The sequence below is a fragment of the Cryptococcus neoformans genome, chromosome 4 (genome assembly GCF_000149385.1).
Source record: "Cryptococcus neoformans var. neoformans B-3501A chromosome 4, whole genome shotgun sequence".
Lineage (NCBI taxonomy): Eukaryota > Fungi > Basidiomycota > Tremellomycetes > Tremellales > Cryptococcaceae > Cryptococcus > Cryptococcus deneoformans.
The window spans coordinates 496,416-524,361 of NC_009180.1; the positions used below are offsets into that span (position 1 = coordinate 496,416).

Genomic DNA, 27,946 nt, shown 5'->3' on the forward strand with positions numbered 1-27,946 from the left:
CTTCCTCATCCTCTTCCACTTCCTCTTCCTCTTCCTCTTCCTCTTCATCTTCCTCATCCCCATCCTCATCCTCATCCTCATCCTCATCCTCATCCTCATCCCCATCCTCATCCTCATCAGGATCAAACTCTTCTCTTGATTCTGAGAATCCGCCTTCGTTGAAGGATGGCTTTTCATCGAAATCCCAACAGAATCATGCACAATCCCTCAAGGTTCACACCGGAAATGAGTATGTTAAGGTCCGCTGAAGATCAGTTTTTAAACTGATTTCATCCCTCTAGAAGCGCGATTCGTCTCTTGCAACTTCCTGTTCCTCCTGGTCATGGCAAACCACAAACAAGGAATCGTAACGCCCGTCGCCGCCTTGCCCGTCAATATCAAAAGTCAGTTCAAGATCGTGGCGCCAACGTCTCTACAACAGGAATTGATTTCAACCAAGAACCCTCGGTTCAAGTATCCTCATCTCAGTTCAATGAGGGCACCACAACGTTTACCACTCCTGAATTACCGATTCCCAAGGATATGTCCAATAAAAACAAGAAAAGAGGATTTTTGAGAGAAATGGCAGGCTTAAGGGGAAAGAAGACAGTGTTTCATGCCGACACAGACGGCGCTTCTGCGTCACTGCCAGATACAACGACCGAAGTTGATCAAAGTCCCAGTTCAGCTTTTTCATTGGGAGGCTCTCGAAACCACCTGCAATCTCAACAGAATTTATCACAGAGAGACTGGACTCTGGATGGGATATTTTGTGGAGATGCGGTTGATGGGGACGGTCATCGACATCTTAGTTTCTCAACCAGCACGCCGTTGAGACCGTTACGCAATATACCTCCTTCGGAGTTAACCAGCTTGCCCGACAATATCTTTATCACGAGAACAGAGTTCGGGGATTCATGGTACGGTAAATCCAACTTGGGAAGAAGTAGTAATGGGCATCGTAACAACGAAGAGAGCCCCGCTAATCAACAATGGGGAGTAGCAGAGGAAGAGGAGGAATTCGCTGGAGAGCATGGCCCAGAAAGTGAGGCACATGATGACGGAACTGAGACTATGGCTATGGATAAAGTCTTTTGGGAGTCGACAGAAAAAAAATACGACGATCTCAAGTTTTTGGATGAGGACAATCTTTCGCAACTGAGATTTGGGTCAATATTGGCTCGCAAAGTACGCATACAAAGAATTCTCCAGGGAAAGAGTGACATCCAACTGATTGTGTGCTGTAGGAGCTTGTGCTGGACTTGCATACTCATTCTCCTCAATTGCAATTAAACCTCGTCAAGGTCATTTCTGTGACAACAGAGGGAATCCTGATTGAAAAAGTGGATTCACCGAAAGAAGAAAAAGAGGAAGAAACTGAGGAGCACGTTTCGTCGCAGGAAGAGTGTGGGTTCATAAAACTTGATCGTGACGAGATAAAAGCTGGGAGCTGGAAGATAGTATTCTGAAAGAATATAGCAGGCTATCACATGCGACACCGTACCGTATCAGGCGAATACATATGCACTGAGATCATCTTTGCCGAGATAGTTTGCGTAGAGGAAGAAGCACAAATCGTGCACAAGCGGGTGCGCCGGCGATGGACACCGCTATTCTGACAGGTAACAAAGCCTACGAAAGAGTCAATAAGTAGCTAGTGTCCTCATTACGAACAACAGCGACGCTCACTTTAACTAGTACATAAGCTGCGACTGCATCCGCTACCTTTTCAGCCGCTCCGGCTCCTGTTGTCCTGGCCGTTAAATCCTGCATGGGTCCAGCAGCTCCATCTTCTCCTGCATTTTGCTTCTCATATCCCAGGACCCCATACTTTTTCCCAATCCTATCCACCCGCTTGATGCCTTCTTGGTACCAATCTCTAACCCAGTGTTTCCATCCAGCTTCCGACTCACTGTCCTTGCTGCTCTCATCATGCCCGAGTCTCGTTACCCAAGTCACCAAACCCGCTCCGGCTCCAAGATAGGCAAAAAAATAGTAGAAAGCGACGGCGGGTACAATGGCCGTGATTTCATGGAGCACGAGAAACGAGAGGGCAAGTGAAGGAAGAGACACGTTGGTGCTCTGAGAGAGTTGAGCAAGTGCAGGGAAATGGCGCTGGAGTAGGGTTGACTTTGGTGATGCAATTGTAGAAGGTAATGAGGAATTTGGCTTGGTCGAAGTTGATGTTGCTCGAAGATGAGGTAGATGAGGTAGAGGTGATGCTAAACGAAATTGAACGGTGCCGGAGAGGAGGCCCCTGGAGATGTGCTGAGATTGACGCAGCAGCATTGTACGTTGACAGATGTATGTCTTAAAATATTCGCCTTGGAGTAGCTCTATAATGCACTGGATCTTGGCAGTTGAGAGGTCATTAACAGCTATTGTTGGTTTCCAAACGATAATATTGCAGGCACAATACTCTTTGCCATGGAGACAAAAACAAAAATGGCGAGTATTTACGTATGGTAGCTATATAGATGTTTGAGTATAATTAAATAAGAGCGATGATTCGCGAAAGGCTTCGCGGCGGCGGCGGGGTTTCGGATAAATATTTCAAGTCATGTTAATTCTGAAAGCTCCGTTTAGTTTTGCGTAGTTAGTACTTCGTTATCGACGTTGCATTCATTGTTACGACGTAGTTTAGAAGTGCTGCTGTTGGTTCAGTCAAAAGTAGCTATCTGCTGTAAAAAGTGGATACTGTATACAGGTGCGGGCGAAGCGAGTAAAATCGCAGTTACATTATTTTCTGGCAAGCAAAAAGAGATCTTCGTTGCTGAAATCACAATTATGTACTTTGATTAACTCTCTTTCTTGCATTTCCCTTGTTGCTTGTCTCTTTTTTGATCTTGGAGGCTCCTTTTTCCGGTTCATCTTGACTTGTCAATAAGGGAGGTAGAGCTTTCCCCATTACCTTGATTTATTGGTGAGCACTATAAGCATACGATTGCAAATACGTCCACTCACCAGGCATTGCTTTAGCCACTGCACGTTCGCAACTTTCTTACACCCTTTTAAGGCACTAGGAATCCCCATCTTGTCGATAACCAAGTAGTCCCATTTGGGATCGAGGATAACATCCAGCTCTTTCCCAGAAACTCTCTCTACAACTCGCACCTCTTCTGCACCCAGACATGTTGAACATAGAGTTAGAAGGGACTAGAAGATGCGTCAAAACCTCAATAGATCGATAGAAGCGAGCAGACGAGCTTACACTGAGAGAATTTCTGGGCTGTATGAAAAGTACTTTTTTCCCCTTGAAAGGTTTCAGTAGGTGCCCAGCCTTGACTGCATCCCAGTTCTTTGTCCCCCATGATGTGTCGACAATCTGTGACATCATTTGTCCGGTGAAACAAGAGTAACCCGACGATATTAGATATGGATGCCAGTCAATGGCCTTTGATACAGTCAGTCATGTCATTACTCAGTAATTGTCTTTGAATACATACTTCTCCTTCTTCAATGGCGGCGTCTACATACTTGACAGACAACACAGGTATCCCTTTCGCCAATGCCACCATGAACGTAGAGGTCATCAGCGGTCTGGTGCCAGTAGGTATCACGAAAGGCGTTCGACCCAAGTTCCTTTTGAAATGTCCACGATGCAAATCTGGCTCAAATATTTGCGTCCAGTCTTTCGCTACTATCCCACCGCGAATTTCAATCAATTTTGATAAACTCTTAGACTCGTACTCAACAGAGTTTTCCTCGACTCCTGTCAGAATTAGAAAAATCATTCCTTCAAATACCAGAGGCACAAAGTTTTTGACAGGGGAGCGAAGGATGGACCTAGTGGGGGACTTCGCGCCTATTTGTGGGGCGAATAACCTATCATTAAATTGCTGTTTGATTATCTGCTGACGAATGCGGATGAATCGAAGCTTTACAAAGCCCAACATCGTGCCATTACTGGCGCACTTTACTCCTCTCTCATTTCCATCCCAATCCAAGAGAACCTCCATCTTGGTTGGCAAATCATGCCTTCCGTATGCCTCCAATTTGTCACCCCTTTTCAAAATCAGCTTCCGAAGCTTATCGGGCGCACACTCTCGGTGTTCATTATCATCATATATCACTTTGTACCGTAATCCACTAGGCTCGATAATGCGAGCTGGGTAGTAATAATGACCATAGCTTGCAAGCACCCGATTGACATCCTCAACGACAGGTGGTGTTGCTGCTCGAGACTTCCCAATAAGATGTCTGGCTTTCTTTTTCGATGAAAGATTTGTCCGTGTAGCGGAGGTGGTTCTGGTCTTCGCCCCTTTGGCTTCCGCATTATGTAACTTCTGCTTTTTCAAAGGGCGGGTAGTCACATCGTTTTCATCATCAGGAGTCAAGCTTTTGTCAGAGTCAGAAAATGTTGAAAGCGGACTTGTTGAGGGGACACGCATCTGCTTTGATTCTGAAAAAGCTGAAGCGATGGAGGTACTCGCTCGCCTCCCACGCCTCCCAGTGCCTCTTGAGACTCTAGCAGTTTTCACTGCGGGTCGATAAGAGAAATCATCGGGGTCATCGGGTGTTGAACTACTATCACTTTCTTCGTCAATCCCCTCGACCTTGAACGGACTTCTTATGGAAGTAACCTCTAGGCGATCCACCGAGCATGTCGCAGGTGAAAAGATTTCGCGCTTCTTTCGGACTCTTCTTTCGTAAGGCCCGGGAACTATCTCGTAAGTTGAAAGGAAAGGATTCGAGGGGTCATCATGGGTATCAGATTCAGACGGTAGAAGATGATTGGACGTATTGGAAGCTGAGATACGGTTATTGCTCAAGGGTGACAGGCCTGCTTTGGATGACAAGTGGGATCGAGGAAGGGGTGAAAATGGCGAATGTCGATTGATTCGACCAGGACGCAGGTTAGACTGATCGTCGCCTGTCGTTTGTACATCCGATTCAACAGTGGCTGAAGGTTCATGTTCGTTCACTACCTCAATGTCCTGGGACCTCCGGAATTTGTTTGGCGAGCAATGTCCCATCTGTGGCGACTGTATTGGTTGAGGAGCAGTATTAGTATCACTGTGCGCAGGTATTGATCCCTCACACAGGCCCACAGGGCTGCCCGTGATCTCCGAAGCAAGTGGCTCCATCAGTTGGTCATTCAACTGTATACGGCTAGCCGCGCGTCTCTGAAGTTGCCGATATCGAGGGATGTCGAAGCGTCCGTTGTCTTCCGTTGATACTTGAGCGGTAAACCGTCGAGAATTATAAGCGAGGGAGCGATGAGGAGGGATCGAAGGAATTGGTGGTTTTGATGTTGGCACTGAAGCAGAAATAGGTGATGAATGAAGTGGTATTGAATTGGTCACGGTCGTTCTTAGGGTTTGACTGTTTTCTGGGGTATCGGGTGAACTACGCTGGGTTGGCGCCAAGCCTCTCGGACTTATGATCGCTGCCGGCGAGGACAGATCTGCCTCACATAAAGGCCCAGAGGGCTGGCGGATTACTTGAGTTGCTTGGAAAATATTTGATCTCTGGCTGAATGCATCCTCAGACACTTCCAACCCCCCATCAACAACTTGAGAAGACGAAAACAAGTCCTCATCAAAGGTAGAAAGTCTGTTCTCATCGAACAGATACCCTTGTTCAGCAAATGATCTGAACCGCTCGCCGTGACACGAGGGCGATGAACGCAGAGGATGACATGATTGTGAAGCAACCCCGTCTTGCTGATCAATTGTGTGGTTGATTTGCCTCGGTACATTGACGGAAGGTTCGGATTGTTCCAATGGCGCAGTATAATGTGAGCTATGAAATGTGACATTTGTCCTTTGTGAAGAAGAAGATGAGCCGGGACTGTCATCGTGATCGACAATGGTAGTGCGGAGTCGATTAGGCGAAATTCTCGCTGCCGACTGAGGAACTTCAAATTCCTTTCCTTCTGACATTTCGATCCGCGTCTTTTCATGCCTGTGAAAGAGTTCGTCTCCTTGCTTCTCGCTGAGTTCAAACTTGCTTGTCGGCCCCTTCTTACCGTCCTTCAATTTCTCAGCCTTTCCTTTCATCTCTTCTGAATGTTGCCTCAACAAATTCGCTATCACGTCCAAAGGTTCGGGATGCTTGATCGGTATTGAATCGACAGCAAAACTTTCCTCGCTAAGATTGGGTTCCTTCGTCTCGTTCTTCCGCCGAGATGCAACGGGTTCGTCTGAAGGAGAAGCTTGAACATGACTTTTTGATCGTGAACGACTTGGATTTTCTAGGCCAGAAAGACCTTTCGCAGAAGAATGTTTCGAAATGGGAGACATTGTCTGGCGTCCACCTGGTCCATTTGCGGAGAAGAGAGACGCGCCTTCTAGTTTTCGAGGGGATATGGATTGGGACGGTTCAGACGTAAATATTTTGGGTCGCTTCTCTACGCTAATGAACAGCCTTTTTTCTTCTTGGAGGTTAACCTCGTTCCCAAGTGGTTCTCGTAGGTTGTTAGATCTCAACTGAAATGATTTGGATAGGCTATTTGACGGGATAAATGAAGGTGATATGCCATCCGCAGTAGCGACATCATGTTGAGTGTCCGGCACCATAACAAACTCTCGTGACTGGTCCTGCTCTATGGCTTGCGGTGATGAACCAACCGGTACAATTTTGCTTAGGGGACGCTCCTGAGATTCAATAGCAGCAAACTGGGTTATGGTGCTATTTTTGGTGGAGTCCGCCCGATCACCTGAATCCATGGCCTGGAGTGACTGGAAGGCCGCACTACTAGCCAGCTGCTTTCCAGAATCCTCTAATAGTAGTGATGAGATTTCTTCATTCCCTTTGACAGATATCCGATCAGCCAGAGACTGACTTTCCATATCCGTCCAGATAATATTGCCTTCTTGTGTCTCGTCGGCATACTCCTTGACGCTTTCGTTCAGGGGCGATACGTCTCTACCAACGCTAAATTTTGGTAACTCCAAACTCGGTACTTCATGATCTACTGTCAAACATGAGAGCGGATCCAGCTGATCAGAGATGGGGATACCAGGCCGGACTTTAGGGCTTAGCTGTTGGGTAGACTCTTGGGATTCGGGCATCGCAGGTGTAGATCGTCGTCCTCCTGGACGAGTAGAACTCCTCGATAGTCTGCAATTGTACATTTAATAGGTGTACGTTGGTAAAAAGAAACATCCTTACCCTATTCTCCGACTCATGCAAGTTGACGGGAAATCATAGAGTGGCGGAAGAGCATGGGTAGCTAGATCGAACGATTCGTCCTTGGCCGCCTGGCGATAAGCTATGGAAAATCGGATAGTCTCGCTGTGACCGGACGGCGTATATCTCTCGGAGCACAGACGAAACTTTCACTATGCGGGGTATTATAAAGGTGATTTCGTGAACGGTCTTGTTCTTAGTCCTTCGCTCGGTCGTCCGTCGTCGTTCTTTCACCTATTACCTTACGTATTCATTTGCATGGACTACGACAAGGGCGGCGATAGCCGCCACCACGATCATTCAGTAATAATAAGTCGATTATTAGGGAAAAACGATAACAAACATCTATTACGAGTACTGTATTGGCGATTCACACTCCTCTCTCAACTCTCCATCTGCCGCCTTCCTTTCTTCGACGTTGGCATTCTTAGAGAAGCACAGGAGACTACACACTCCTTTCATTTTCTCAGCCCAAATGGTAATGCCCACCAAAATTTCTCATGCCGATGAGAATACCCTCTCTACTGTCAAAGAGATGGCCCTCAACACTGAAAATGCCATAGCTTTAGCAGGCGATGCTGCTCCTGTCGTTTTAGGTGCAGGAGGGAAACCTTTGCCGCCACCCTACAAGTAAGTGGCTGTTGCTAATGAGCGCAATGGCAATTCATCTTACGATATCAGGTCTACAGGGAATGAAGCGCTTGACACACTTGCTTTCCTGCATATGCTTGAGCAATTAAAGGTGAGTGTTCTTTCACAATGTCCCATGTATGCAGTTCTGATATTGGAGCAGATACAAAAGCGATCTGGGTGGATACGTGAGGGCGTAAGGGGTTATTTCTAGGTCAGCTGTAGCGGTGCTGACATTCGCATTGCAGGTTAAACAGGCAGAAAGGTACGCGATAAACATCTGGTGGGAACTCTGTTGCAAGGTTGACAACTTGCTGCAGTATATCTGACCACATGTGTCGTATGGCTCTCATGGCTATGATGCTCCCAAACAGCTCAGAACGGCCACTTGATATTCCCCGTTGCGTCATGGTGAGGCCATCTGCAATGGCTCGATTCTAGCTCATGAAAGATTGGTAGATGGCACTGGTACATGACCTTGCAGAAGCTTAGTAAGCCCATAAACGCTTCTCAATGCCAGTGTGCATCTGTAACTTACTTCATCGGATGCTCTTCACAGTGTTGGTGACATTACTCCTGTCGAAGGTGTCCCTACGCACGTTAAGCATCAACTCGAGGAACAAGCAATGGATACTTTCTTGAACGAGATGCTAGGCGGAAAAGGAAATAAGGATGCGAGAGAACGATTCAGGTCTTTGTGGGATGTAAGTTCCTATCCTGCCGTCCAAAAAATTCGCTGACATCCTTCATTAGGAGTACGAAGCCAGGGAAACTCCAGAATCCAGATTGGTAAAGGTAGGTACTTTATTACTGCCAGAAAAGAAACAAAGTACACTGATACCACATAGGATCTTGATAGGATTGAATTGGCTCTTCAAGCTGTTGAATATGAACGGTGTATGTTTACTTAATACCGCACAATAATCTCCTGACACTTTTCTAGCTCAGGACATCCAAACCCTCGATCCTTTCTTCAAAGGTTCCATACCCAATCTTGAGCATCCGGTCACACGACAATGGGCAGCAACTCTTATGGAAGAACGTCGACAGTTATGGACTTCCCGAGGACGGACTCATGAGGGGCTGGGGGATTGGGAGACATAGTTCCCAAGGGCCGTGTTAACGATGTTGATCAGGCTTCGTAGTATGGACCTGCTGTTCTATTTCTGCCGCCTTATGTACCATAGCGCATATCTTTGCATTGCTACATGTAATACCTTGAAAATATCCAAACAGGGCAGAGGGATGTGTACAGTGTACGTGTCAAGACCTAGAAGTACAATCTTTGAGCAGCTGATTGCGCGGTTTCAACGGGACAGTATGGGCATTTCACCTCTCGTCGACTGTTCATATGTAAGTTAGACGATCCTTCTCACATAACATTTCACTCACCCCCCCTTTAACAACCTTTCAAAACTTTCAGATGCTATAACATGTCCACAAACCAGCATCTTAGGAGGATTGCTTTCGGTAGCTTGCTCCTTCGATACTGGGCAGACAAAGACCGAATGATATCTCCTGGAGGGCGGAAGGGGTACCTCCATCTGATACTGTGAGTTAACTTTAACTATCTATGTAGGATCAACTGAGATACTCACAGGCAAATCAGTCCACGCTCGAATGTGTCCAAGGTGCTCTCCCATTACTCTCCTGGCTTTTTCAATTACATTCAGCGCTCCTCCTTTGGATCCCAAATCCACGGCCACCTCGAGTGGATCTTCCTTTGGCCACTGATGTCTTCTCTTAAACTCGCTCTGGAACATTGCAACCAGAGCAACCAAGTCCACCGCATCCTCCTGTTCAAAAGAATTAATAACGGTTTCGTCCATCTCAGTATCTTGTCCTTTAAATTCCGCTTTGTTCGCCCCATCGTACAGCCGTGAGGTAATGAGTTTTGTGACTGGGTACAACGGCAAGTATGCCATCATGTGCTGTCGAGCGTACATGATAGCATGTCCGGGATCCTCAATGGACTTAAAAACTGCACGATGGAGAAAATAAGGGAGTGACGATGGGTGTGGAGGAGAATGAATGAATGACTTGTTTTCTTCGCACCACTTCAAAGCGGGAGAGATGTCGTTAGATAGAAGGCAAGTGGTAATTCGTTGGAGCTCTTCAGCAAGGAGGCGGCGTTCAGATGGAAAAACTAATGAAGTTTCCTGGAAGGAGTATGATATATGATAAACGACGTTCTCATCAAAGAGAAAGATGCTCTCACCGTTTCCAAAGCGGCGACAGAGTCCCATAGACCCCTGCGGCCCAGCGATTCAAGTACAGCTTTGTCTAGCGCTTGAGACGCATCTTTATCTGCAAATAGACTCGGTTCTTCATACGCCCTGCTAATAGCACTTAACTGGGCCGGAAATGTCTGCGTACAATCGGTCATCAGGTCATCTGTTTCTGACAAATATCGTCCCCACGCACCTTATCAATCGCCTTACCCATATTTCCCAAAGCAAAATACCATGCCTTCAAATTCTTCTCCACCTCTTTCTTGCTTTTAACCACGGCTTTCTGCAGCTCTTGTACGACTGTCCTTGGGTCTTCACCAGCCATAATGCGTCTTTTGGCTTGGACGAGGTGATCATCGATGAGCCCATTGACGGGTCCAGAGGACGATGTAGAGGTGGAGGAAGAGAGAGCTTCAAGAGCTGAAAGTGCTGGAGAGACGTCCATGATCCCTTGTTGAACTGAATAACGTGCCGAGTAGCAGTGAACCTGCTTCGCTAGTAGTTATCTAATTTTACCTGCCTCTCTATGATGTAAGATGGAGATTTGCTCAAAAATGGATAAGCAGAAGAAACACAGAAACAGATTGAAAAACGAATAAGATGGAGGTGGGTATAGTGGTGCAGTAATAGTAGAACTATCAGTAATAGCTGTAGCAAATAATAAATAGTGTTTTGCGGACTGATCAGCTGATACCAGGGGTAGAGCGAGAAGCAAGCAAGAAAGATACGCTAAATTGGAAGCAGGCAGCCGGGGGCGGCGGCCAAGAACGTCACCCGTACACATTTATTTAATTACTACAGTTAATTCTAATATTTTTACCAACAACACAAATAACCACCACCACCACTCAGCCGTCCAATTACTTTTTTGTCCATTACTGTCTGATTTTTTATCCGTTTCCTCTTTGAACAAAACAGATAGAAAACGCCACCCACCCATCCTTTGGTCAACTATCATATCCTTGCCTTTGCGAATCACGTCACAAACCTTTGACCTTTAACATGTCCCAGCCTCAGTCTCGATACACCCAGCAAAATCCTAATCCCATGCCTGATCGAAACGTTAAGGCCCCCGAGACCATCTCTTACATATGTGGTGGTGAGTATGCAATATCGCGAGAAGCCCAGTGCTGTCATCTCCAATCTGAGATCTAGCAGTAATGCGCCGTTCGGACGTATCGCAAGATTAGGGCTGACAGTGGCGGCAGATTGTGGGGCGCAGACTGCTATGCAACCTTCAGAGTTCATTAGATGCAAGGAATGCGGCCACCGAGTTATGTACAAGCCTCGGACAACGAGGAGTAGGTTATTTGGTGTTTCCATTACATTGTGATTGCTGACTAAAATAACTTCTTGCGTCGATCTCGTATCTGTTTTTCTGTGTCAGTCGTAGGTCTATTCGCTACATTTATGACATTTGAAACAATAAACCCAGTAACTGACGGATTTTGTATAGGTGCAATTCGAGGCTCGATGATGATGGATCGTGGCAAGGTTTCGGCTCTCGAGGATTTCTGTATGCATAGACCCCATTCGGCTCACGAGACACAAGTACGCTCCGCGTTGGACTAAATTGATATCTATTCCCAATCTGAATCTCTTAACCGGGTTGTTGGAAGCTAAATCGATTTTCTTCGGCTCGATCCTTATCATTCTTTATGTTGGAATATACAAGGAAAGCTGATATTCTTTTGAACTCCTAACTTCAAAGCAGTTTTCGATTTTCCGGGCAGCGCCTTGGCTACGCGGACTATACATCAACATATCAACTAGGTCTTTTAATGTTGACATGAGGAGTCGTCGATCCAACATACAAGAAATGAGAATCAATCGATTCCGAACAAATTCCCCCGATTACCGCTAATATGGAGTGCCGAGAACGGAAAGGACCAAGAGCTCGTCCCTTCTTGTCGGTCTTATGAATGGTGCAACGCTCATGAAGTGCTGTGCGTTGTAGCGTAGAATAGCATGGGAAAATACTGTACAGATTATTATCCTCTCGTAACAATAACCCTTTGGTTGAAATTTGTAGTTGCCCAGCCGTTGACTGGATGGTACTACTAATCCAAAAGAGAGAAACGCTTCTTGACTAGTACAGCGCGGGTGGGAAAGGACTTGGGCAAGTAGTGGCTAAGTAACTCCCACGAAACTGTGCAAAGACGTGCATTAGAACTGCATCAACTGCCTGCCCATTCTTATTTACTTACATCGCTTTTGAGTCACACCTACTAACTTCAATTGATGTTGACTCAATGAGACCAATTCTTGTCTAGGGACGTTTCTCCCTTCCCCAGTTGGGTACTATACCTTTTCCATATCCTATACCTACTAGATCTAATATTTCCCTTAGATCTCAGATGCCTCAGACTCTTTCTACCACGCCACAAACGAACGCCAAAAAAAAGTACGAGTTGTTACTACTCGAGTACTGACGAGTGACAACTGAAAAACGCAAAAAACACATGCAAAAAGAAACTGCCCCGCAGAGACTCGAACTCTGGACCGTCTGATTATTAGTGATAATTAATTATTAACTAACAGTCAACCGCTGTAACCAACTCAGCCACGGGGCAATGGTTGAAATGCTTTCTGACACATTATTCATAGTCGATAAATAAAATAATTCGCTTCATGCGTTGTGCTGGTTTGCAACATTATCCTCCTTTGACCACGCGCCAAGTGTCATATGATGATATTTTCATGACATTCATACGAACTGATAACAAGCAGCAGTCATCAACACTTTGCAGCAAGAAAAAGAAGCGTGAAAGGGCATCAAATGGGCAAATTCCCGGTAAAAGGAACGTGTTGCTCTGCAAGCCGCAACGCTGCTGTACGTGATTTAGTCACTGGACAATAAAAGCGAATAAACTGAAGGCCATGAGGGAGGATACAATCCGAATTCATGCATTATAAATGGTCAGCAAAAATATTGTTGAGTGAAATGTGAAGAACAATAATAACATGGCTGGGAGTCTGAACAACGAGAAAAACACGGATCTCTTGATGGCTGATGATTGACGAGTAAATGCTTGGTGATCGACTTCCCACGTTCTCTAACCTTCCGTCCTCTTGGCGTCTCGGCTCCTGATGGCTCTTGGTTCCCTGTATCCACCGCGCTGTTCGCTGCCTCCGGCCCCCTTACTGTTGCTTCTGGTCCATAATATAAGTCATGGCCCATCAGCCATCAATCGCCGTTTCATACAACCAGATCAACCAAAGACAGATGCCAGAAAGCAAAAGGAAGCAGGAAGCAGGCGATAGGCAGTGGGTCACGGCCCTCTGATGTTCCCTTCCATCAATATTCGTGGGATAGTACATTGTGCATTGTACGCGTATTGTACTTGTTTTGCATTTGTATCGTACTGTACTTAGATTCGTTTTCTTTATGTAGTGCATGTCGAGTTGATATCTCACCGCTTGTCCTCTTTTTGCACTGTTTATCATCTCCGTGTCACTTTTCGAAATTTCACAGCACCGGCCTCCCACCACAAACAGATCATGGCTCTCATTCCATTCATAACAACCAGTCTCAAAGCATTTGCTTGTATTTGGGCACTTATCACCTTTGCAGTGGGTGCTAGCTTTATTTCCGCAGCCGATGATTTATGTTGGTGTCTTTTCTTTCAACTTGCTTTGGTTGCCTTTGCCAATAGCTGATGGTAATTTGGCTCTCAGTTGGCAACCACTTCGTTACCCGCACAGACTTGACCGCTGGTAATGCTGTTATTGCCGGGGGTGTATTGACCTGGTCATACTTCGTAGCGATGTAGGTGGCAGAAGTGATAGACTAATTATCGACCGTCGGCCAGCAGCTGAGAAAATCATTACTTTTTAACAGATTGGTGGTCACATTCATCCAACCAGAAAATGTCTTCATCTCCGTGATGCTTGATACAATTTTCTTGTCAATTTGGTTCATTTTCTTCCTGGGTAATCAGAATTGAATTATGTCACGCATTTTTTTCTGACCCTCCGATATCAGCTTCTGTAGCCAGCATGTCAACCCTTGCCTCTGTTTTCCGCGATTACGACAGGTTCACCTGGGGGCGGTATGTTTTGATCTACCATAGCCAAGTACGTGGCTAACCAACATGTCTTCTATAGCCTCGGGACCGCAACGATAGGTCTTAGTTGGGTGATGACTTTCCTTGTAGGTATTCACATTTGTTTAGGTGCGGAGAAAGCTCAAGAAATGCTCGTAGCTTCTCGGCATACTTCTCTTTGAAGTGACCTACACCCTCATTAACTTTGGACGCTCTTACACTACTTGGCGTAAGCCCTTCAACCAGCTCGTAGCCTACGGGAACTCTGCCGGTGCTGGCGGTATCGCTTCAGCCACATCAGAGGAAATACAAATGGATACTGCGCCTACCGGTGTACCAGCCACCCCTGCCGCTAACACTATTGTCGAAGAATCCATCGATGAACAGGCCGTTCTCCAATCTGTTCAGACCACACCCGTAGGAATCGCTGTATCTGTTTTGTCAGGAGCTCGTCCTCCCATGTCCGTCCCGATGAGGGGAAAAGGGGTAGACCGCGTCTAACGAACTCATTGAGAATGTGGCTTGGGTAAAGTGTGATTTAAATAGCTTCATTTTCCGAGGGCAACGGGACTACAAACCGCAGGAGTTCCAAAATGAGGTCGAGTTAAAGAAAAGAATGGTCCAATCTGAGAGGCGTCTTGAAACTTTATACATGATTAGGCTGTCTGTATATGGAGGACCTTTGTCACGAGACAGAAACCACAGCATTCAGTCAGATAGGCTCAATGACCCCGATTACTGTGTACCCCAAGCAGAAGGGTCAGAGTAAGGGAGAAACTGATTGTATGAGGTTAATCGGTCATTAAGGGATCATTGGGGCGATAGACTTGCCTTGCCATCCATTGTAATCACAACTCGATCCCCTTTCGGATCCTTCTTGCGCTCCAAAGAAGTACGGAAATCTAATTGTTGGGATTTAGAAGAGTTTCAAAGCAAATCCTTATGGACATACCTATGGCTGACATAATGCCGTCACCGAACTGCAGATTCAGAGGTTAGCATTCAAGAATAGTCCGACTCAGTATCGCCCTACCTTTTCATAGATAAGGGCTTTGTAAGAGTATCCATAAACAACCAGCACTTCGTAAAGCCTGTAGAGTACTGGGTCCTATGGTGGCGTAATAAGCATTAAGCTCCATCATTGATCTCCACACTGGACGGGTGTATTACGGCTATTCACACTCACTTTGGGAGGAACCTCAAAAGTAGCGCCTCTGGTGACCATGCCCTTTACGCCCATATTTTCTTCACCGTTGCCAGATAACCCATTCAGTACTCTCCGGATGTCAATCTTTTCCTGACCTGCTTCCAACCTATCATTATAATCGGTCCAGAATTGCTCGCCTCCTAAAGCCTTCAAGATAGCTTCCGCGGTACTCTTATCGGTGCTTGCTTGACCATAAAAGAGGGCAGTGGTCCATACTTCAGGCTTATTAATGGCCTTAGCGACATCATCGAAAGTTAAGCCTCTCTCCTGTTTAGCTGTGAGCAAGGCCTTGCAGTGGTAAGGGAGGTTGAACATGATGGTGTTGGATCGCTGGGAGTAGAAACGGGACAACAATATTAGGCGGCAGTAGACCGAAGGTAATAGATAAAGCTATCAACTGGCAGTTTTGAATTGTGAAAAGTGAGTGTGAGTTATGAGAATACATAGTCGGATGCGATACGTTTATTATGTATGCATATATACGACGTAGGTACGTATGACGAAGTCACGGTGTTCATTTGGTGCGTTGGCTGGTGCGTCATTCTTCTATGCAGTATGATGTATATTTTCGCTGTTATATTTATGATGGTAGCCGGATTGGTGTAACTTACGTAACGCGTGTATATGTTTCTTCGGTGATCCCCGTGTCACTGCCATTCATTCAGCACGCAGCCAGCAGCTTGCTGCTTCGCGTTGCTGGAGGGCGGCCGTCGTCGTGGCTCGCCGAATCTGTCTACAGACTTCGTATGATCACGGAGGACTACTCTCAGACTAGACCTATACTCCAGAGAAGCATCGCTACTCTACCACATTTGTTGTTTCAACATACCATTATACATTACAAATAACAGAACACGGGACAAATCGCTGTTTATTTGATCCGGCGAGTGCTTTTAACACACCTTCTATCGTTTTCCTCGCAGATCTTCCAGTCTCACCGGAGGTTCCTTCAACTGATTGACCACCGAAACGGAGGCGCACGCAACAAAAGACATGAAAGGCTCTTTTCTAGTTGCCTTACCTGTACTTTTCCTCTCTTTATCCGCCCAGGTTTTCGGCGAATCATCCATTCCATCAGCAGCTCAGATCGTGCACAACGCCAATCGTTTACTAGCTGAAGGGTCTTATTCCGCTGCTGCCAGGGCTTATGGAGAGGCTATAGGTAGGACCGTCATATCCAGGGAACCTAATGTAGTCAACTAATCAGGCCGCAGAGCTTGACCCGACTGGATATGCCAACTATTATAAACGTGCCACAGCATACCTGTCAATGGGTCGTCACAACGCAGCCTTGGATGACTTCGAACAAATTCTCAGAATAAACCCTGGGTTCGTGCAAGTGAGTGTCATTCTATCATTTGTAGCATCGGTAGCTTTCATTTTTTTGGTGCGAGAAGGACGAACAACAAAGGAAACATTCCATGACGGTGGGCTGACTTCACTTTTTAAACAGGCGCATTACCAAAGAGCAAAAATCTTAGCCAAAGAAGGGGATTTTGCCAAGGCGCAATATGAACTCAAGGCTTATGTTCAAACCAAAAGTGATTCCGAAGCCGAAGAATTGGTGAGTCTCTGACTTTCGAGTAACCGTATAAAAATACACCGTATGTTGATTCGATTCAAGTTGCACCTCGTGACGGTCGGTGAAGCTGCTGAAAAATCGGCATTGCAAGCATTTGAAAAGAGAAAATGGCAAGTTTGTGTCGATCACTCGACTAAGGCTTTGGAAGTCGGACCGAACTCGGAGAGGCTGAGACGATTGAGAGTAAATTGTGCAACCGAATTGGGAGACATAAATATGGTATATGGGGATTTGAGGTTGGTTTCGTCCCTGTTCGAGAGATATAAGATGGTTGACTTGCTGTGCAGCCGTTTGGCATCATTAGACCCGTCGACGACTTATTTGCCACTACAACTCTCCAATATAGCCTACTTTATCCGAGCATCTTCCCAAGCAGCGGTTCATATAAAACAATGCCTTCACTTTGATCCCGATTCCAAACCCTGCAAAACTGTACACAAGACCATTAGAAGTCTTGAGAAAGATGCTGCCAGAGTGCAGAACTTCATTGAAAGTGGCACGTACCGTCAGGCGATCAAGATTTTGGATGGAGATGACGGCTTGCTGGTTCGCTTTGAGAAAGCTCTAGATGACGCGACAAAACCTAAAGATGGATTACCGCCTTACCTTGCGCCTCAATTCCACCCGAAAGAGAACAGCCAGATGAGGCTGGACCTTTATGCTCTCGCATGTAAAGCCTCCGTCATGGCTAATGACTTTGGGGAGAAAGGGGCACACTGGTGTGAGGAAACAATGGGCATGAACGAGGAGAATGTAGATAGCTGGATTTCCAGGGGGGAAAGGTTGCTGAAAGTTGAAAAATGGGAAGAAGCCATGCGAGCGATAGAAAAGGCTTTTGAGCTTTCGGGAAGAAGGCAAGACGTACGCTCTTCGTTGACTACATCATGGACGTAGCTAATGCTTCATATTATGTTTAGATTCTCCCCCGAGTACAGAAAGCACAACGCTTGCTCAAGCAGTCTAAGCAGAAGGATTATTACAAGGTCCTTGGGGTCCCTAGAGACGCAGACGAGAGGGCAATCAAAAAGGCTTTGTGAGTTTCAGTCATTTTCCTCGTTATCATCCTAACACCTGTTTCACAGCCGAAAGGCAGCGAAAGTTGCCCATCCGGACGTCGGGGGATCTGAAGAGAAGATGGCGGCCTTGAATGAGGCTTACGAAGTACTATCTAATACTGGTCAGTACTTTTCTGTACATTTCCCTTTAACTTCTGCTAAAATCCAATCATATAGAACTTCGACAACGCTATGACAATGGTGATGATCCAAATGACCCGACGGGCGGTCACCAACACAACCCATTCGCCCATCATGGCGGTGGTATGCCATTCCAATTCTTCCAGCAAGGTGGTGGATTCCAAGGATTCCACCAAGGTTTCCCTGGCGGAGGACAGAAGATGCACTTCCAATGGAACTAATATTGTTAGGCCTAGTCATGATGTATAGTAATTTTGTCTTTTGTTTCATGGCTGTCATGGTTTTGGTAATAAAAAAAAACTTCTTTCTCTGGGTTTGCAGCACTATAGGAGAATTTTTTTTTCATCTAAGGGGCAAATAGGGGCGGATAGTTCTCCACGGAGAGTTTGCACATTGCGATAGAAAGCCAAGTCATACAAGAAGCCAAGCATGGGGAAGATCAATCCATGAATGATATCCTTTTCCGCATCTAGCGTTATCTACGTTTTTAGGAGAGCATGAATCTGATGATTGACTGGTGGGGGTAGTCATGGTGATACAATCTAGACATGTTGCCCAGCAAATTGTCAAACGTATTACGGAGAGAATCTACAGGATGAAATAGAGTAAGCCAACAAAGGTTATCAATCGTAAATGTATAGATTGTTCGAATGTACTCACAGTTCTTTCTTTACCCTATGTATATTCGACCTTACTGCCGAACATCGTCTGCCACCTCTTGCACTTCTTTGTCCAAAACATCTGCCAAATGATTGACATTGCCCCAATCCTCAATCACTCCATTCCATCTGCCGTCCTTCCATTCGCAATTCACTACCATGATGCTTGTATTCGCACATGGCAAACCGAGGTTTACGCCCTCTCTAACATTGAAATGGTAAACTGGTGACATCAAAAGGCGAACGAAATTGCTAAGCCAAGCCCCGTGGGTTACAACAAGCACGAGATCAATGGTCACAGGAAGGTTATGTGCACTATATCGGGCATGCCGTGTATGATTATTACTGTGAAGAGGAGTCGGCAAATAACGAGTGTGGCTGGAGTGATCGTGTCGAGAGGAAGAGGACTCTGGCTCGTGTGATGCTAAAAGCTTGTCAAACCAGCTTTTAGTCCGCCGCGATAATCTAGGTGAAAAAAGTAAGCCCCCATTAAATCAGGTTTCGAGTGTCTTGACTTTGCCTACGATTCATAATCTTCGGCATCCGCAGGAGCGCGTTCTCCTTTTTTTCGCCTCCGGCCTTCCATGCTGCCCAAACCCCTCTCTTTGAGTTCATCGGGAGTCATCAAGGGAACCTTGTCATGATATTGAAGCACAATTCGAGTTGTCTTACGGTAATATAGTAATATAGGTATAAGCATATCACCATTGTTGCGAACCAATGAGCAAACTGACTTCTTTAGCTCTCGATAAAGGTGATGACCAAGCTTCCGTGATGGAGTATTTACTCAGTCGCTTGGCTAGCCTTGTGCTTTCGAAGCGCCCGTAATTGTTCAGAGGTGTATCTTTATGGCCTTGAATAATGCCTCGGACATTGCTTCAGTGTATTTGATGGTCAGCACCAGACTCTCCTCTTCATTCAATCAACTGACTCATCAGTTTGCCCGTGACGTACAAAAAAGAGCCGCATGCTTCTTTTTAGGCACTATCACGCAGGGCGGAGGACGAAATTATTGATGGGTTATTTCCGAGCCGAATGAAGGTCGATCAACTGACAATTATTTATGAAGAACGGTATGTAAAATAAAGACAGTTGTACTGGTACATATTATACTGTTGGTACCGACGTTCGTCCGTATGACGCAAGAGCTGGTCCCGTTCGCGGCTTGCAAGAAGGCCGAGTGCCGGTAGTAGAGCTGCTTGAAAGGCGCGTCCAACGTCATATAAAAATGAATTTACTTAATTGATACAAACAAGTTAAAGAGTCGCGTGTCTTCCGTCTGTTGTCGTTCCCGCCAGTGACTATTACGATGATTATGGCCAGCAAGAGGTGATAGACCCGCAAGGCAGTAAGTGACCCATACAAACAGCTCGACACTTGTCCCGTTATACAATGGTTTTTTTGAAAAGCAAGCGAAACTGACATAAAACTCAAAGAAGCGAAAAAATGCGGTCATTTTTATTCTGTCGAGTGCGTTTTTTGTTGACGGTTGGCCGTGGGGAGCTAACATCATATATCCGTACAAGGCGGGAACCGAATCCCTTGTCCCTGTATTCTTTATTACTGAGTATGATGAGAGATGAGATGAAAGAAACAACATTAGTTGCGAGTAATGATAAAAAGAAGTCTCTCTACCGACCGCGGCTCAGTTGTCTCATCGCACTTCCAGAATCCATGAATAAATACATTAACTATGGACTCCACGGCATATAAACGAACCTTTCGCGACAAGTCCAGTCAACTGAGCAAGTACCAGTATTCGTACAGTGAACCCTGTTACATAGGCCTTTTTTTCATGATTAGGACGATAAGATCAATACGAAAGACGAACTTAACGGAATGAGTGTCCAGTTGCCGTCAGTGGGTGAGAATGAAAGAATAACATCGCAAAACTGCTACTGCTGACTTCACAGTGGCTCGCACTTGCATCGTTATTGAACAGGATAACATACCAAGGCCGATATATTGCGCACTTAATTTTTAGGCAAATTATTCCAGGAATATCCCACGTCTTGTCTTCCATGCCATTTTTGCAGCTGATTTGTGTTCGAGGCATCTGGCCAGCCAGAGCCCGCCCTTATGGGTGCTATCCTTTTTTTCAGTCCTTTCGGAATCTGGTTTGGACTCAATAGTCGCTATAAAGCTGCCTTTATCCCATTTAGAATGCTCAAAATGATTTTTGTCTAACCGTTTTGCATCTAGAGCTTGTGAAAATGTTCGAAAAGCTGACTTGTAACATGTTATGCACTTCTATCTCCTCTCACGACGGCCTTTACTGGCCCTCACCTGAGAGGCTTTCCTCTCGGCCTCTTTTAATCTCAATCGCCTTCCCTCCTGACCAGCAATACTTAGCGTGCTGATGATAAGCTCAGCCGTACGCATACTCTGGGTATAGGTCAGCAACAGGGACCAGGGCCATTAAACATTGCGCATCTTACCTCCATGTTGGCCGGAATAGGGTAGGTGACCAATCTTGGATCCGTGTCAGTGTCAACAATGCCAACTGTAGGTATATGCCGGGAAGTGCATTCTCGAATGGCAGGGGTATTTTCAGAAGCATTGAGGAAGATGACAAGATCTGGCTTGTAAGACTTGTCAAGCAGTGGCTTCATGCCGAAGCTATCACTGGTGTAAGGAAAAATGACTATAAGATATAGAGACCATATACTCACAAAGTCTCAGCGTTTGTCAACAGACCAGGAATCCACTGCCCTACAGCAAAGCCATTGTCTTCTAATCTCTCCTTGGCTTTCTGAATCATTTTTTGGTGCCCTGGTCTTGTGCCAACGATCAACACTACCCCATCAGCTTTGACTATATCCTTCACAAGGGCTGCCGTCCGACGGAGGATAGGAAGAGTTTGATCAAGGTCGATAATGGAAAGACCGGCGCGCTTGCCATAGATGTACGGAGTGTAAGCATGCGAGGTAATGTTGGCAGCATGACCAAGAGCGGCACCCGAGGCCAGAAGAGTAGAGAGAGTAGCTTCATGAGGAGAGCGAGCAGAGCGGCCTTTAGGGATCGCAGTGCTGCCTTCCGGGATATAAACTGACAAAGTGGATCCTGATGCCCCCAATTTAACATCTTCTGTCGTACCAATCTTGGAAAATAACTCACGCTGATACTCTTTACGTTGTCGCCATTGCCTCGCTTCTTGCAAATTTCTCTTCCAAGCGTCCTCGGGAGACTCTCCTTGGAGAACTGATCCGTTTCTGGGTCTCAATGATGGCTCCGCTGTATGAGCGACAGAAACCGATGAAGCAAATGATCGGACTGTTAAAAAAGTTAGGTGTGTGCTGGTTTACAGGGGAGAGATGGTGCTCACCAGATCTGGCTGCTGAAGATGGTCTAAGAGACCTCAACGGTGTGCCGATGGGGATGCTCATTTTGTGTTTGGGAATGATATCTCGCTGAGCAAGGTGAATAATTGTTCTTTACTGTGTTTGAGAGAGCGATGATTATTCCTTCGTCGATACCATTCGTCGTTAGGAAAAAGTGGCCGGAAGCTGTTGGCGTGCCTATAATGTCACGTATACCTAATTTTTAGGAGGCTGATCACCGCGTGCCTGAAGACGTTAGGTAAGGAGGACATTTTACGTAAATAAAATAATCACGACATTCTTCTGCTGCTGACGATGAAGTCCGATCAAGGTCCAAGCATTGACAGTACAGTCTTACCAGTGATAAAAGAAAGTAGAGAATAGGATGGTTTATCTGGAACACCATTTGTCAGCAGCTGCGATCGCGTTATGAAAGGTGGGTTCTTTCTATCTATCCTTAGTAATCCAACCCTATGAAGAAACATCTGGTAATCCGGAACTACCCACCCGGCTTTTCACAAAGTGATAAGTTTCTACCATTGTTCCTCTGCGCCTCCGGGGCGAGGTTGGGAGAAGACTTTGGGTGTGGAAGGGGAAGTCAAGGCGAGACTGAGGGTCAAATGCCATTTTCGCTATGGTTCCAGTATGTCTGGTCGGCAAGCTGACTGATCGGCAGGGACTATTTTCACCAGTCTGCAGCGGCGTATTTGAACAGCAACTAGCACATATGGAGCCTCACAAAGTTCTTATAATGCAGCATTTTATCCTTGTATGTTTTTTCCTTGGGAAAATTTGGAAATCTTTACTACTTCTCTTGCGAACCTTCCTTTCTTACTACGTTATTACGTATTGCTAATATGGTTGTTGTACTGTCATGTCGCATTGCGCCAAGTTCCCCCTATGTATTTACTACTTGTCTTACCAGCGCCAACATGAAAGATTTCTGGGTACAAGCAATAATAATAGAATAATAATGCACGTAGTTTGGTGACGCTTTTTTCGCAATGATTTGCCACAGACGGAATGGAATGTAAGCACGTTGTATGTTGCGAAGCGCGCTTTTTTTCGCGATTTCTGAAAACGCGGTTTCGGCGATTATAGAACCACCCACAACTGCAAAAAAGGTGGTTCTACTCTCCGATTTTTCGTCCGGGAATTACTTGCCCAACTCCAGCCTTGGCCTCTATTATTAATTATGGTGGTCGCAACAGTGGCCGGCCATGTCCGATATTCTTGACGTCACTCTGGGTTCCCAGCCAGAAAAGGAGCATTCAAGCTGAAATGCGATTTTTGGGAGTTTTAAGGGCTTTTCGAAAATCGCTTTTGAACGCACCTGCCTGCTGCTGCGTACAACGTGTATGGAATCGATAATAAGGCCGGCGGCCGGCCTGTGAAGGGAGACGTCATGATGCGCAGCGTCCGCTAAAAATAAAAGGAAATAAAAATGTGTGCGTTGTTCAAGTCGTCTTTTGAGCTCCGTCCGTATACTCAATCATTTTATTCGCTACTGTCCCCGATGTCCACTCCCCCACCCCCCCCTCCCAGACGAACCTATTATCCTTCAGCTTCGTCTTTATCCCCCGACCCCTCTGCTAAAACATGGAAAGATAAGGTCAAAGCTAAGGGTTCCGTATGGGGCAAGTATGCGATGGATAAAAGTGTCAAGGTCTCAGACAACTTGGGAGGAAAAGTGAACGGTTTAGCCGAAAGGAGGTTTGGCACTGAGGCCTTTTGGCCCGTGACGGGCGATTTCCCCAAGGAGATGGACAAATGTGCAAGAATTCTGAGGGCATTCACAGGTAAGCAAGCACGCGACAGATCCCTTCGTGTGATGGAGAATGGTATCTGATTTTCGAGGAAGTGGATGGTGTCATTACCGAAGAAAAGAAAGACGAGGATGCCTCTGGGTCAAAAAAGAAGAAAGTCATTCGCAAAATTCCCCCGGCTGTCATCGCTAAAGCAAAGGGTCTTGCCATCTTCACCTCGATGAGGTCAGGTATTGCTCCATTTGGAGGTGCAGGAGGTGCTGGCGTGGTGGTGGCCAAACTCCCTGACGGAAGTGAGCATATCCTGAGCTATACTCTTTGACGGATGTTGATGCAGAGAACGTAGCCTGGTCCGCCCCCGCATCCATCTCTCCTAATAACCTCAGCACCGGGGTAAGTACCGCGATTTATGTGTGATGTTGATCAATTATTTCATGGTAGGCCTACTTACGCTCTTATAGTTTTTATTAGGCGTAGATATCTACGATTGCGTGTTGGTCATCAATACTCAGAAAGCCCTTGATTCTTTCAAGACCCATAAGGCAACTATTGGGGCAGAGCTTGGTGTCGCGGCGGGTCCCTATGGGGCTGGTGCAGCAGTAGAGGCGGGGTTGGAAAAAGCTCCTCTGTTCAGCTATGTGAGAAGCAGAGGAATATATGCAGGTGTTGAGATTGTAGGACAGGTGTTTGTCGAAAGATACGACGAGAACGGCGCCATGTACCATTGGCCGGATGTTAAGGCTGGGGATATTGTGGGTCATTTGAGAATTTAAACGACTAATGCTTACGCCACTGAAGCTTAGCGGAAAGGTCAAGGTCCCAGTGGAAGCTGCCAGGCTACACAAAGCACTTAAGGATGCGGAATCGGGTAAGGCGCAGAAAGAAAAAGGCAGCGCTCTTGATATCGTGATCCCCGAAGGCGCAACCGAGCTGGAACTCAACGACGGGGAGGTACTTAAGCTTCCCCCTACACCGGACCAAACGACGGGCGATGAGCAAGAATCTGACCCCGAAACAGAAAGAATACTCTACCCTTCTCGTCCTGGGTCACATAACCCTTCCTTCACTTCGATTGACAAAATATCCCGAGATTATTCACCAACCTGCGGGGAGCCTACAGGTGATGCCCACTCCCCAAATCCCAGGCTAACAGTGCCTCCTCCTTTGCCTAGTCGCCACCCAAAACGCCCGTCACTGGAGAAAAAGCAATCGTCCGCTTCCGATTATTCGGAAGCGGCCAACAACGCCCCTTCCACATCAGCGCTTGAAGCCGATGTCCCACCTTCTTATGCTGAAGCCTATGTCAAGGTTGCAACAGGGACAGAGTATCCCGAGGAGAGGTGGGAATCTTCCTTGGATGATACAAACAGGGATCAAATGAGTGCAGCGGAGAAGAAAGAATGGGAGCAGTACCTCGCAGATCAAAAAAGCCAGGGTGGCCATTTGCCATCAAGCCTGCAAGATGGTACTGTCGAGGGAGAATTATCGGACAGGCTGCAAAACCAAGTGCTTGGCTCTGATGATAAAAATACGGATAGCTTGACATAATTGACTTGTAAATGAGATTTTATTGTGATTCTTGATGTTCAATTCACTGTCTTGACCATCGAAGATATTCATTCATGTGTGAATGGTTACAGCAGATGCATACAACAAAGATGTACAAATCTAATCTTCTACACGCGGAACCTCCTTTACTCATTGATATGCCTTAATTCCTCAAGGCAACCGTTCTCTCTCAATCGCTTCCAAAAATGCTACATTCTGTCCGCGAGAGAAATAATGAGCCGCGCAGTCCTTACGAACCACGGCCTCTGTTATTAGGCAATACCTCACAGACTTCTCATTGGATTGATGGTCAGTTCCAGAGCCGCTGTCACACAAGAATCACGTACAGATCCAGGTACCTCAAACATGGCGTCTAGAAGGACTTCCTCTAAGACTCCTCTCAAACCTCTGGCGCCCCCACCTCTATCGAGCCCCTCCCGGGCTATCTCCCTTACAGCCTTGTCGGTGAAACACAACTCACTGCCATAGTTTTCAAACAACTTGATATATTGCTTCAATAGAGCATTATTCGGTTCAGCAAGAATACGAACCATGTCATCGATTGATAACGGATGGAGTGTAGAGAGGATGGGAAGACGACCCAGGAATTCCGGAATAAGACCGTAATTGGTAAGATCGACAGTTGAAAGTCCTTTCAAGGGCGAAGATTGGTTAGAAAAGTCGGTGGTTAATTGAGGAAGGGGAGCGCCAAAACCAATTGACTGTAAAAGTATCAACGATAATACAGCAGGTACAGTTGAGACTACACCTACACCCTTGCCAATGCGGCGGTTGATAATCTGTTCCAAACCAACAAATGCTCCAGATAGAACAAAAAGGATATTAGAAGTATCTACAACGAAAGTATCACCTTTAGCTGCACGAAGTCAGCCATACTTCACAGTGAGTTTTGAACCATAGACAAACCAGGAGTTCCGCCCCCATTGCTATTATATCCAGGTAGGCCTTCCCTCACACTCCGCTTTCCTCCAAGCCCTTTGTTTGAAGAATTGTTGAAATCCCATCCAGGAGGGTCTCCAAATACCGCTCGATTAGTTGCTTTCGGTGTATTGGAAGGACTTCCTGATCCCATGCCTCCTCCAAGTGGGGGTGGAAATGGAGAAACGGAAGAATTGTGAGTGGAAGATGAAATTGCTGGGGCTTTTGCGGATAGCGTTAGTGATGTGCCTTCCAACAAGCGGAGGAGGGCTTGCTGTACACCCTCCCCCCCTACATCGCGCCCGCCTCCTCCGACGTCGCTACCCCCACGCTTAGCAATTTTATCGATTTCATCTATATGGATGACGCCGATCCTAATAGTATATGTAAGTAGGAAGAGACGGCTGGAAAGGAGTCTGACTTACTCTGCCTTGCCCACATCGTAATTGGCAGCTTGCAGCAAACGAAGAACACAGTTTTCTACGTCTTCCCCAACATCTGAAGTACGTCAGCTAGGTCTGCGTAGACACTGATCTGCCGAGCTTACACCCTGCCTGAGTATAAGTAGTGGCATCGCAAGTTCTAAGTCAAATAGGAAAAAAGGCGACAATCAGTAATGGTATTAGTGCTTACACTAAGGACTCACACAAACGGAACATTCAGCATCTGAGCCAACGTTCGGGCCATCAAGGTTTTTCCAGTACCAGTCGGACCACTGTAGTCAAATCAGCAAAGGGAAAACAAGGGAAGGAGTTACCGACATCATGAGGACGTTGCTTTTCTCAATAATCACACTCTCGCCCTCTACGACTCTGGTATCATCGTGTTCTGGGGTCTCGGATCCATTACCTATAGATTCGTTATGGGTCGCATAGGTTTTGCCCTTGTAGGATTTAGCAGTCTTTTCATTAGAGAGTGATTTATCGTGTTCACTTGTAACTCTTTGACGTTTGGTTACCTGTCCTGATAAAGTCGGGAGAGGAGTGGATGGCTGGAGTGGCTCAAAATACCCATTACGCGCTAAATTTAATCAGCCAGTGTCACTTGTCCAAAGGGTCAAGGTTTACTCACCCCACTGGCCCTCTCTCGAGCGCAGAGTTAGAAGGTCATGTGTTATAGTTGGGTCTTGGGGGGACATTCCAGCTGTGCTAGGATCCCAGTGAGAAGAAGCGGGATCCGATGGCTTGTATGAAGCGCGCTCCTTTTTCTTGAAATTGGAAGCGTGTGACCCTGAAAAGTAGGAAATGCTAGATGTGGGCGGATAAGGGATAGGGGATTCAAGAATAATAGGTGGTGGCTGTGGCCGTGGAGGTTTGGGAGGTGACGGTTCTTGTTCTGTTACGGGCGGCAGTAGGGATGCAATGCGCTGGTAGTGATTGTGAACGCTTTGCACTGTCAGCTGCCAAATTCCTTTACGGCAATGTTATCTTCTACTAACGCAACTGATAGTATGCGTTTCGCTCTCTCCTGGCCCACGACATATTTAGAAAGGTGAGCATACAGCTGGGATGAGATGAAGTGAGCTTTCTGGTCCTGTGAAGTTGGTGGGTGCAACTGACATGTTTTGGGGACGGTATTGTGAGATGTGGTGGTGGCATTTCGGGCGGATGGAGATGGAGATGAGATGGAAGTACAGCAATAGTACAGAAAGCGGTAGCCAGACGTGCGAGGTGGAGGTTTAGGTTACGTAAAAGCCACCAAGGTTGTTT

At 46.3% G+C, this 27,946-nt stretch overlaps 11 protein-coding genes across 11 annotated transcripts in view; 5 read left to right on the top strand and 6 right to left on the bottom strand.

Moving 5' to 3' along the window:
- CNBD1640 (hypothetical protein) overlaps positions 1-2,040 on the top strand; it is a gene marked incomplete at both ends in the record, with an annotated part of 2,598 nt that extends 558 nt beyond the window's left edge. The window contains 5 exons of the mRNA XM_771023.1: positions 1-229; positions 282-1,167; positions 1,227-1,386; positions 1,492-1,568; positions 1,801-2,040. The exon at positions 1-229 is cut by the window's left edge and continues 284 nt beyond it. Of these exons, the coding sequence (XP_776116.1) occupies positions 1-229; positions 282-1,167; positions 1,227-1,386; positions 1,492-1,568; positions 1,801-2,040 (1,592 nt within the window). The remainder of the gene's footprint in view (positions 230-281; positions 1,168-1,226; positions 1,387-1,491; positions 1,569-1,800) is intronic.
- A 724-nt stretch (positions 2,041-2,764) lies between these two features.
- Positions 2,765-7,112, bottom strand: CNBD1650 (hypothetical protein; the record flags this gene model as incomplete). Its single annotated transcript, XM_771024.1, has 5 exons — positions 2,765-2,890; positions 2,944-3,135; positions 3,191-3,373; positions 3,426-7,044; positions 7,096-7,112. 5 exons carry the CDS (start codon positions 7,110-7,112, stop codon positions 2,765-2,767), a joined length of 4,137 nt encoding a protein of 1,378 aa, XP_776117.1.
- Positions 7,113-7,594: 482 nt separating this feature from the next.
- CNBD1660 (hypothetical protein) lies at positions 7,595-8,847 on the top strand (the record flags this gene model as incomplete). Its single annotated transcript, XM_771025.1, has 10 exons — positions 7,595-7,743; positions 7,795-7,855; positions 7,907-7,939; positions 7,992-8,008; positions 8,064-8,154; positions 8,203-8,234; positions 8,303-8,447; positions 8,497-8,538; positions 8,592-8,640; positions 8,687-8,847. The coding sequence occupies 10 exons, from the start codon at positions 7,595-7,597 to the stop codon at positions 8,845-8,847; spliced, it is 780 nt and encodes a 259-aa protein (XP_776118.1).
- Positions 8,848-9,013: 166 nt separating this feature from the next.
- CNBD1670 (hypothetical protein) lies at positions 9,014-10,419 on the bottom strand (the record flags this gene model as incomplete). The annotated part of the gene is made up of 5 exons (XM_771026.1): positions 9,014-9,086; positions 9,136-9,287; positions 9,342-9,902; positions 9,962-10,111; positions 10,168-10,419. The coding sequence occupies 5 exons, from the start codon at positions 10,417-10,419 to the stop codon at positions 9,014-9,016; spliced, it is 1,188 nt and encodes a 395-aa protein (XP_776119.1).
- A 3,442-nt stretch (positions 10,420-13,861) lies between these two features.
- On the top strand, positions 13,862-14,521 carry CNBD1680 (hypothetical protein; the record flags this gene model as incomplete). Its single annotated transcript, XM_771027.1, has 5 exons — positions 13,862-13,907; positions 13,960-14,026; positions 14,082-14,127; positions 14,180-14,249; positions 14,361-14,521. 5 exons carry the CDS (start codon positions 13,862-13,864, stop codon positions 14,519-14,521), a joined length of 390 nt encoding a protein of 129 aa, XP_776120.1.
- Positions 14,522-14,755: 234 nt separating this feature from the next.
- On the bottom strand, positions 14,756-15,542 carry CNBD1690 (hypothetical protein; the record flags this gene model as incomplete). Its single annotated transcript, XM_771028.1, has 5 exons — positions 14,756-14,797; positions 14,852-14,922; positions 14,973-15,000; positions 15,054-15,128; positions 15,207-15,542. The coding sequence occupies 5 exons, from the start codon at positions 15,540-15,542 to the stop codon at positions 14,756-14,758; spliced, it is 552 nt and encodes a 183-aa protein (XP_776121.1).
- A 678-nt stretch (positions 15,543-16,220) lies between these two features.
- CNBD1700 (hypothetical protein) lies at positions 16,221-18,226 on the top strand (the record flags this gene model as incomplete). Its single annotated transcript, XM_771029.1, has 8 exons — positions 16,221-16,389; positions 16,442-16,566; positions 16,681-16,791; positions 16,852-17,045; positions 17,097-17,670; positions 17,727-17,842; positions 17,892-17,986; positions 18,042-18,226. The coding sequence occupies 8 exons, from the start codon at positions 16,221-16,223 to the stop codon at positions 18,224-18,226; spliced, it is 1,569 nt and encodes a 522-aa protein (XP_776122.1).
- A 470-nt stretch (positions 18,227-18,696) lies between these two features.
- Positions 18,697-19,633, bottom strand: CNBD1710 (hypothetical protein; the record flags this gene model as incomplete). The annotated part of the gene is made up of 4 exons (XM_771030.1): positions 18,697-19,129; positions 19,189-19,331; positions 19,399-19,540; positions 19,596-19,633. 4 exons carry the CDS (start codon positions 19,631-19,633, stop codon positions 18,697-18,699), a joined length of 756 nt encoding a protein of 251 aa, XP_776123.1.
- Positions 19,634-20,914: 1,281 nt separating this feature from the next.
- CNBD1720 (hypothetical protein) lies at positions 20,915-22,050 on the bottom strand (the record flags this gene model as incomplete). Its single annotated transcript, XM_771031.1, has 5 exons — positions 20,915-21,049; positions 21,103-21,283; positions 21,337-21,727; positions 21,782-21,937; positions 21,990-22,050. The coding sequence occupies 5 exons, from the start codon at positions 22,048-22,050 to the stop codon at positions 20,915-20,917; spliced, it is 924 nt and encodes a 307-aa protein (XP_776124.1).
- Positions 22,051-23,500: 1,450 nt separating this feature from the next.
- CNBD1730 (hypothetical protein) lies at positions 23,501-25,298 on the top strand (the record flags this gene model as incomplete). The annotated part of the gene is made up of 5 exons (XM_771032.1): positions 23,501-23,783; positions 23,846-24,043; positions 24,097-24,143; positions 24,212-24,502; positions 24,549-25,298. 5 exons carry the CDS (start codon positions 23,501-23,503, stop codon positions 25,296-25,298), a joined length of 1,569 nt encoding a protein of 522 aa, XP_776125.1.
- A 171-nt stretch (positions 25,299-25,469) lies between these two features.
- On the bottom strand, positions 25,470-27,835 carry CNBD1740 (hypothetical protein; the record flags this gene model as incomplete). The annotated part of the gene is made up of 10 exons (XM_771033.1): positions 25,470-25,589; positions 25,646-26,175; positions 26,226-26,611; positions 26,663-26,735; positions 26,785-26,819; positions 26,884-26,952; positions 26,999-27,257; positions 27,309-27,622; positions 27,676-27,740; positions 27,797-27,835. 10 exons carry the CDS (start codon positions 27,833-27,835, stop codon positions 25,470-25,472), a joined length of 1,890 nt encoding a protein of 629 aa, XP_776126.1.
- Between the last annotated feature and the right edge of the window lie 111 nt (positions 27,836-27,946).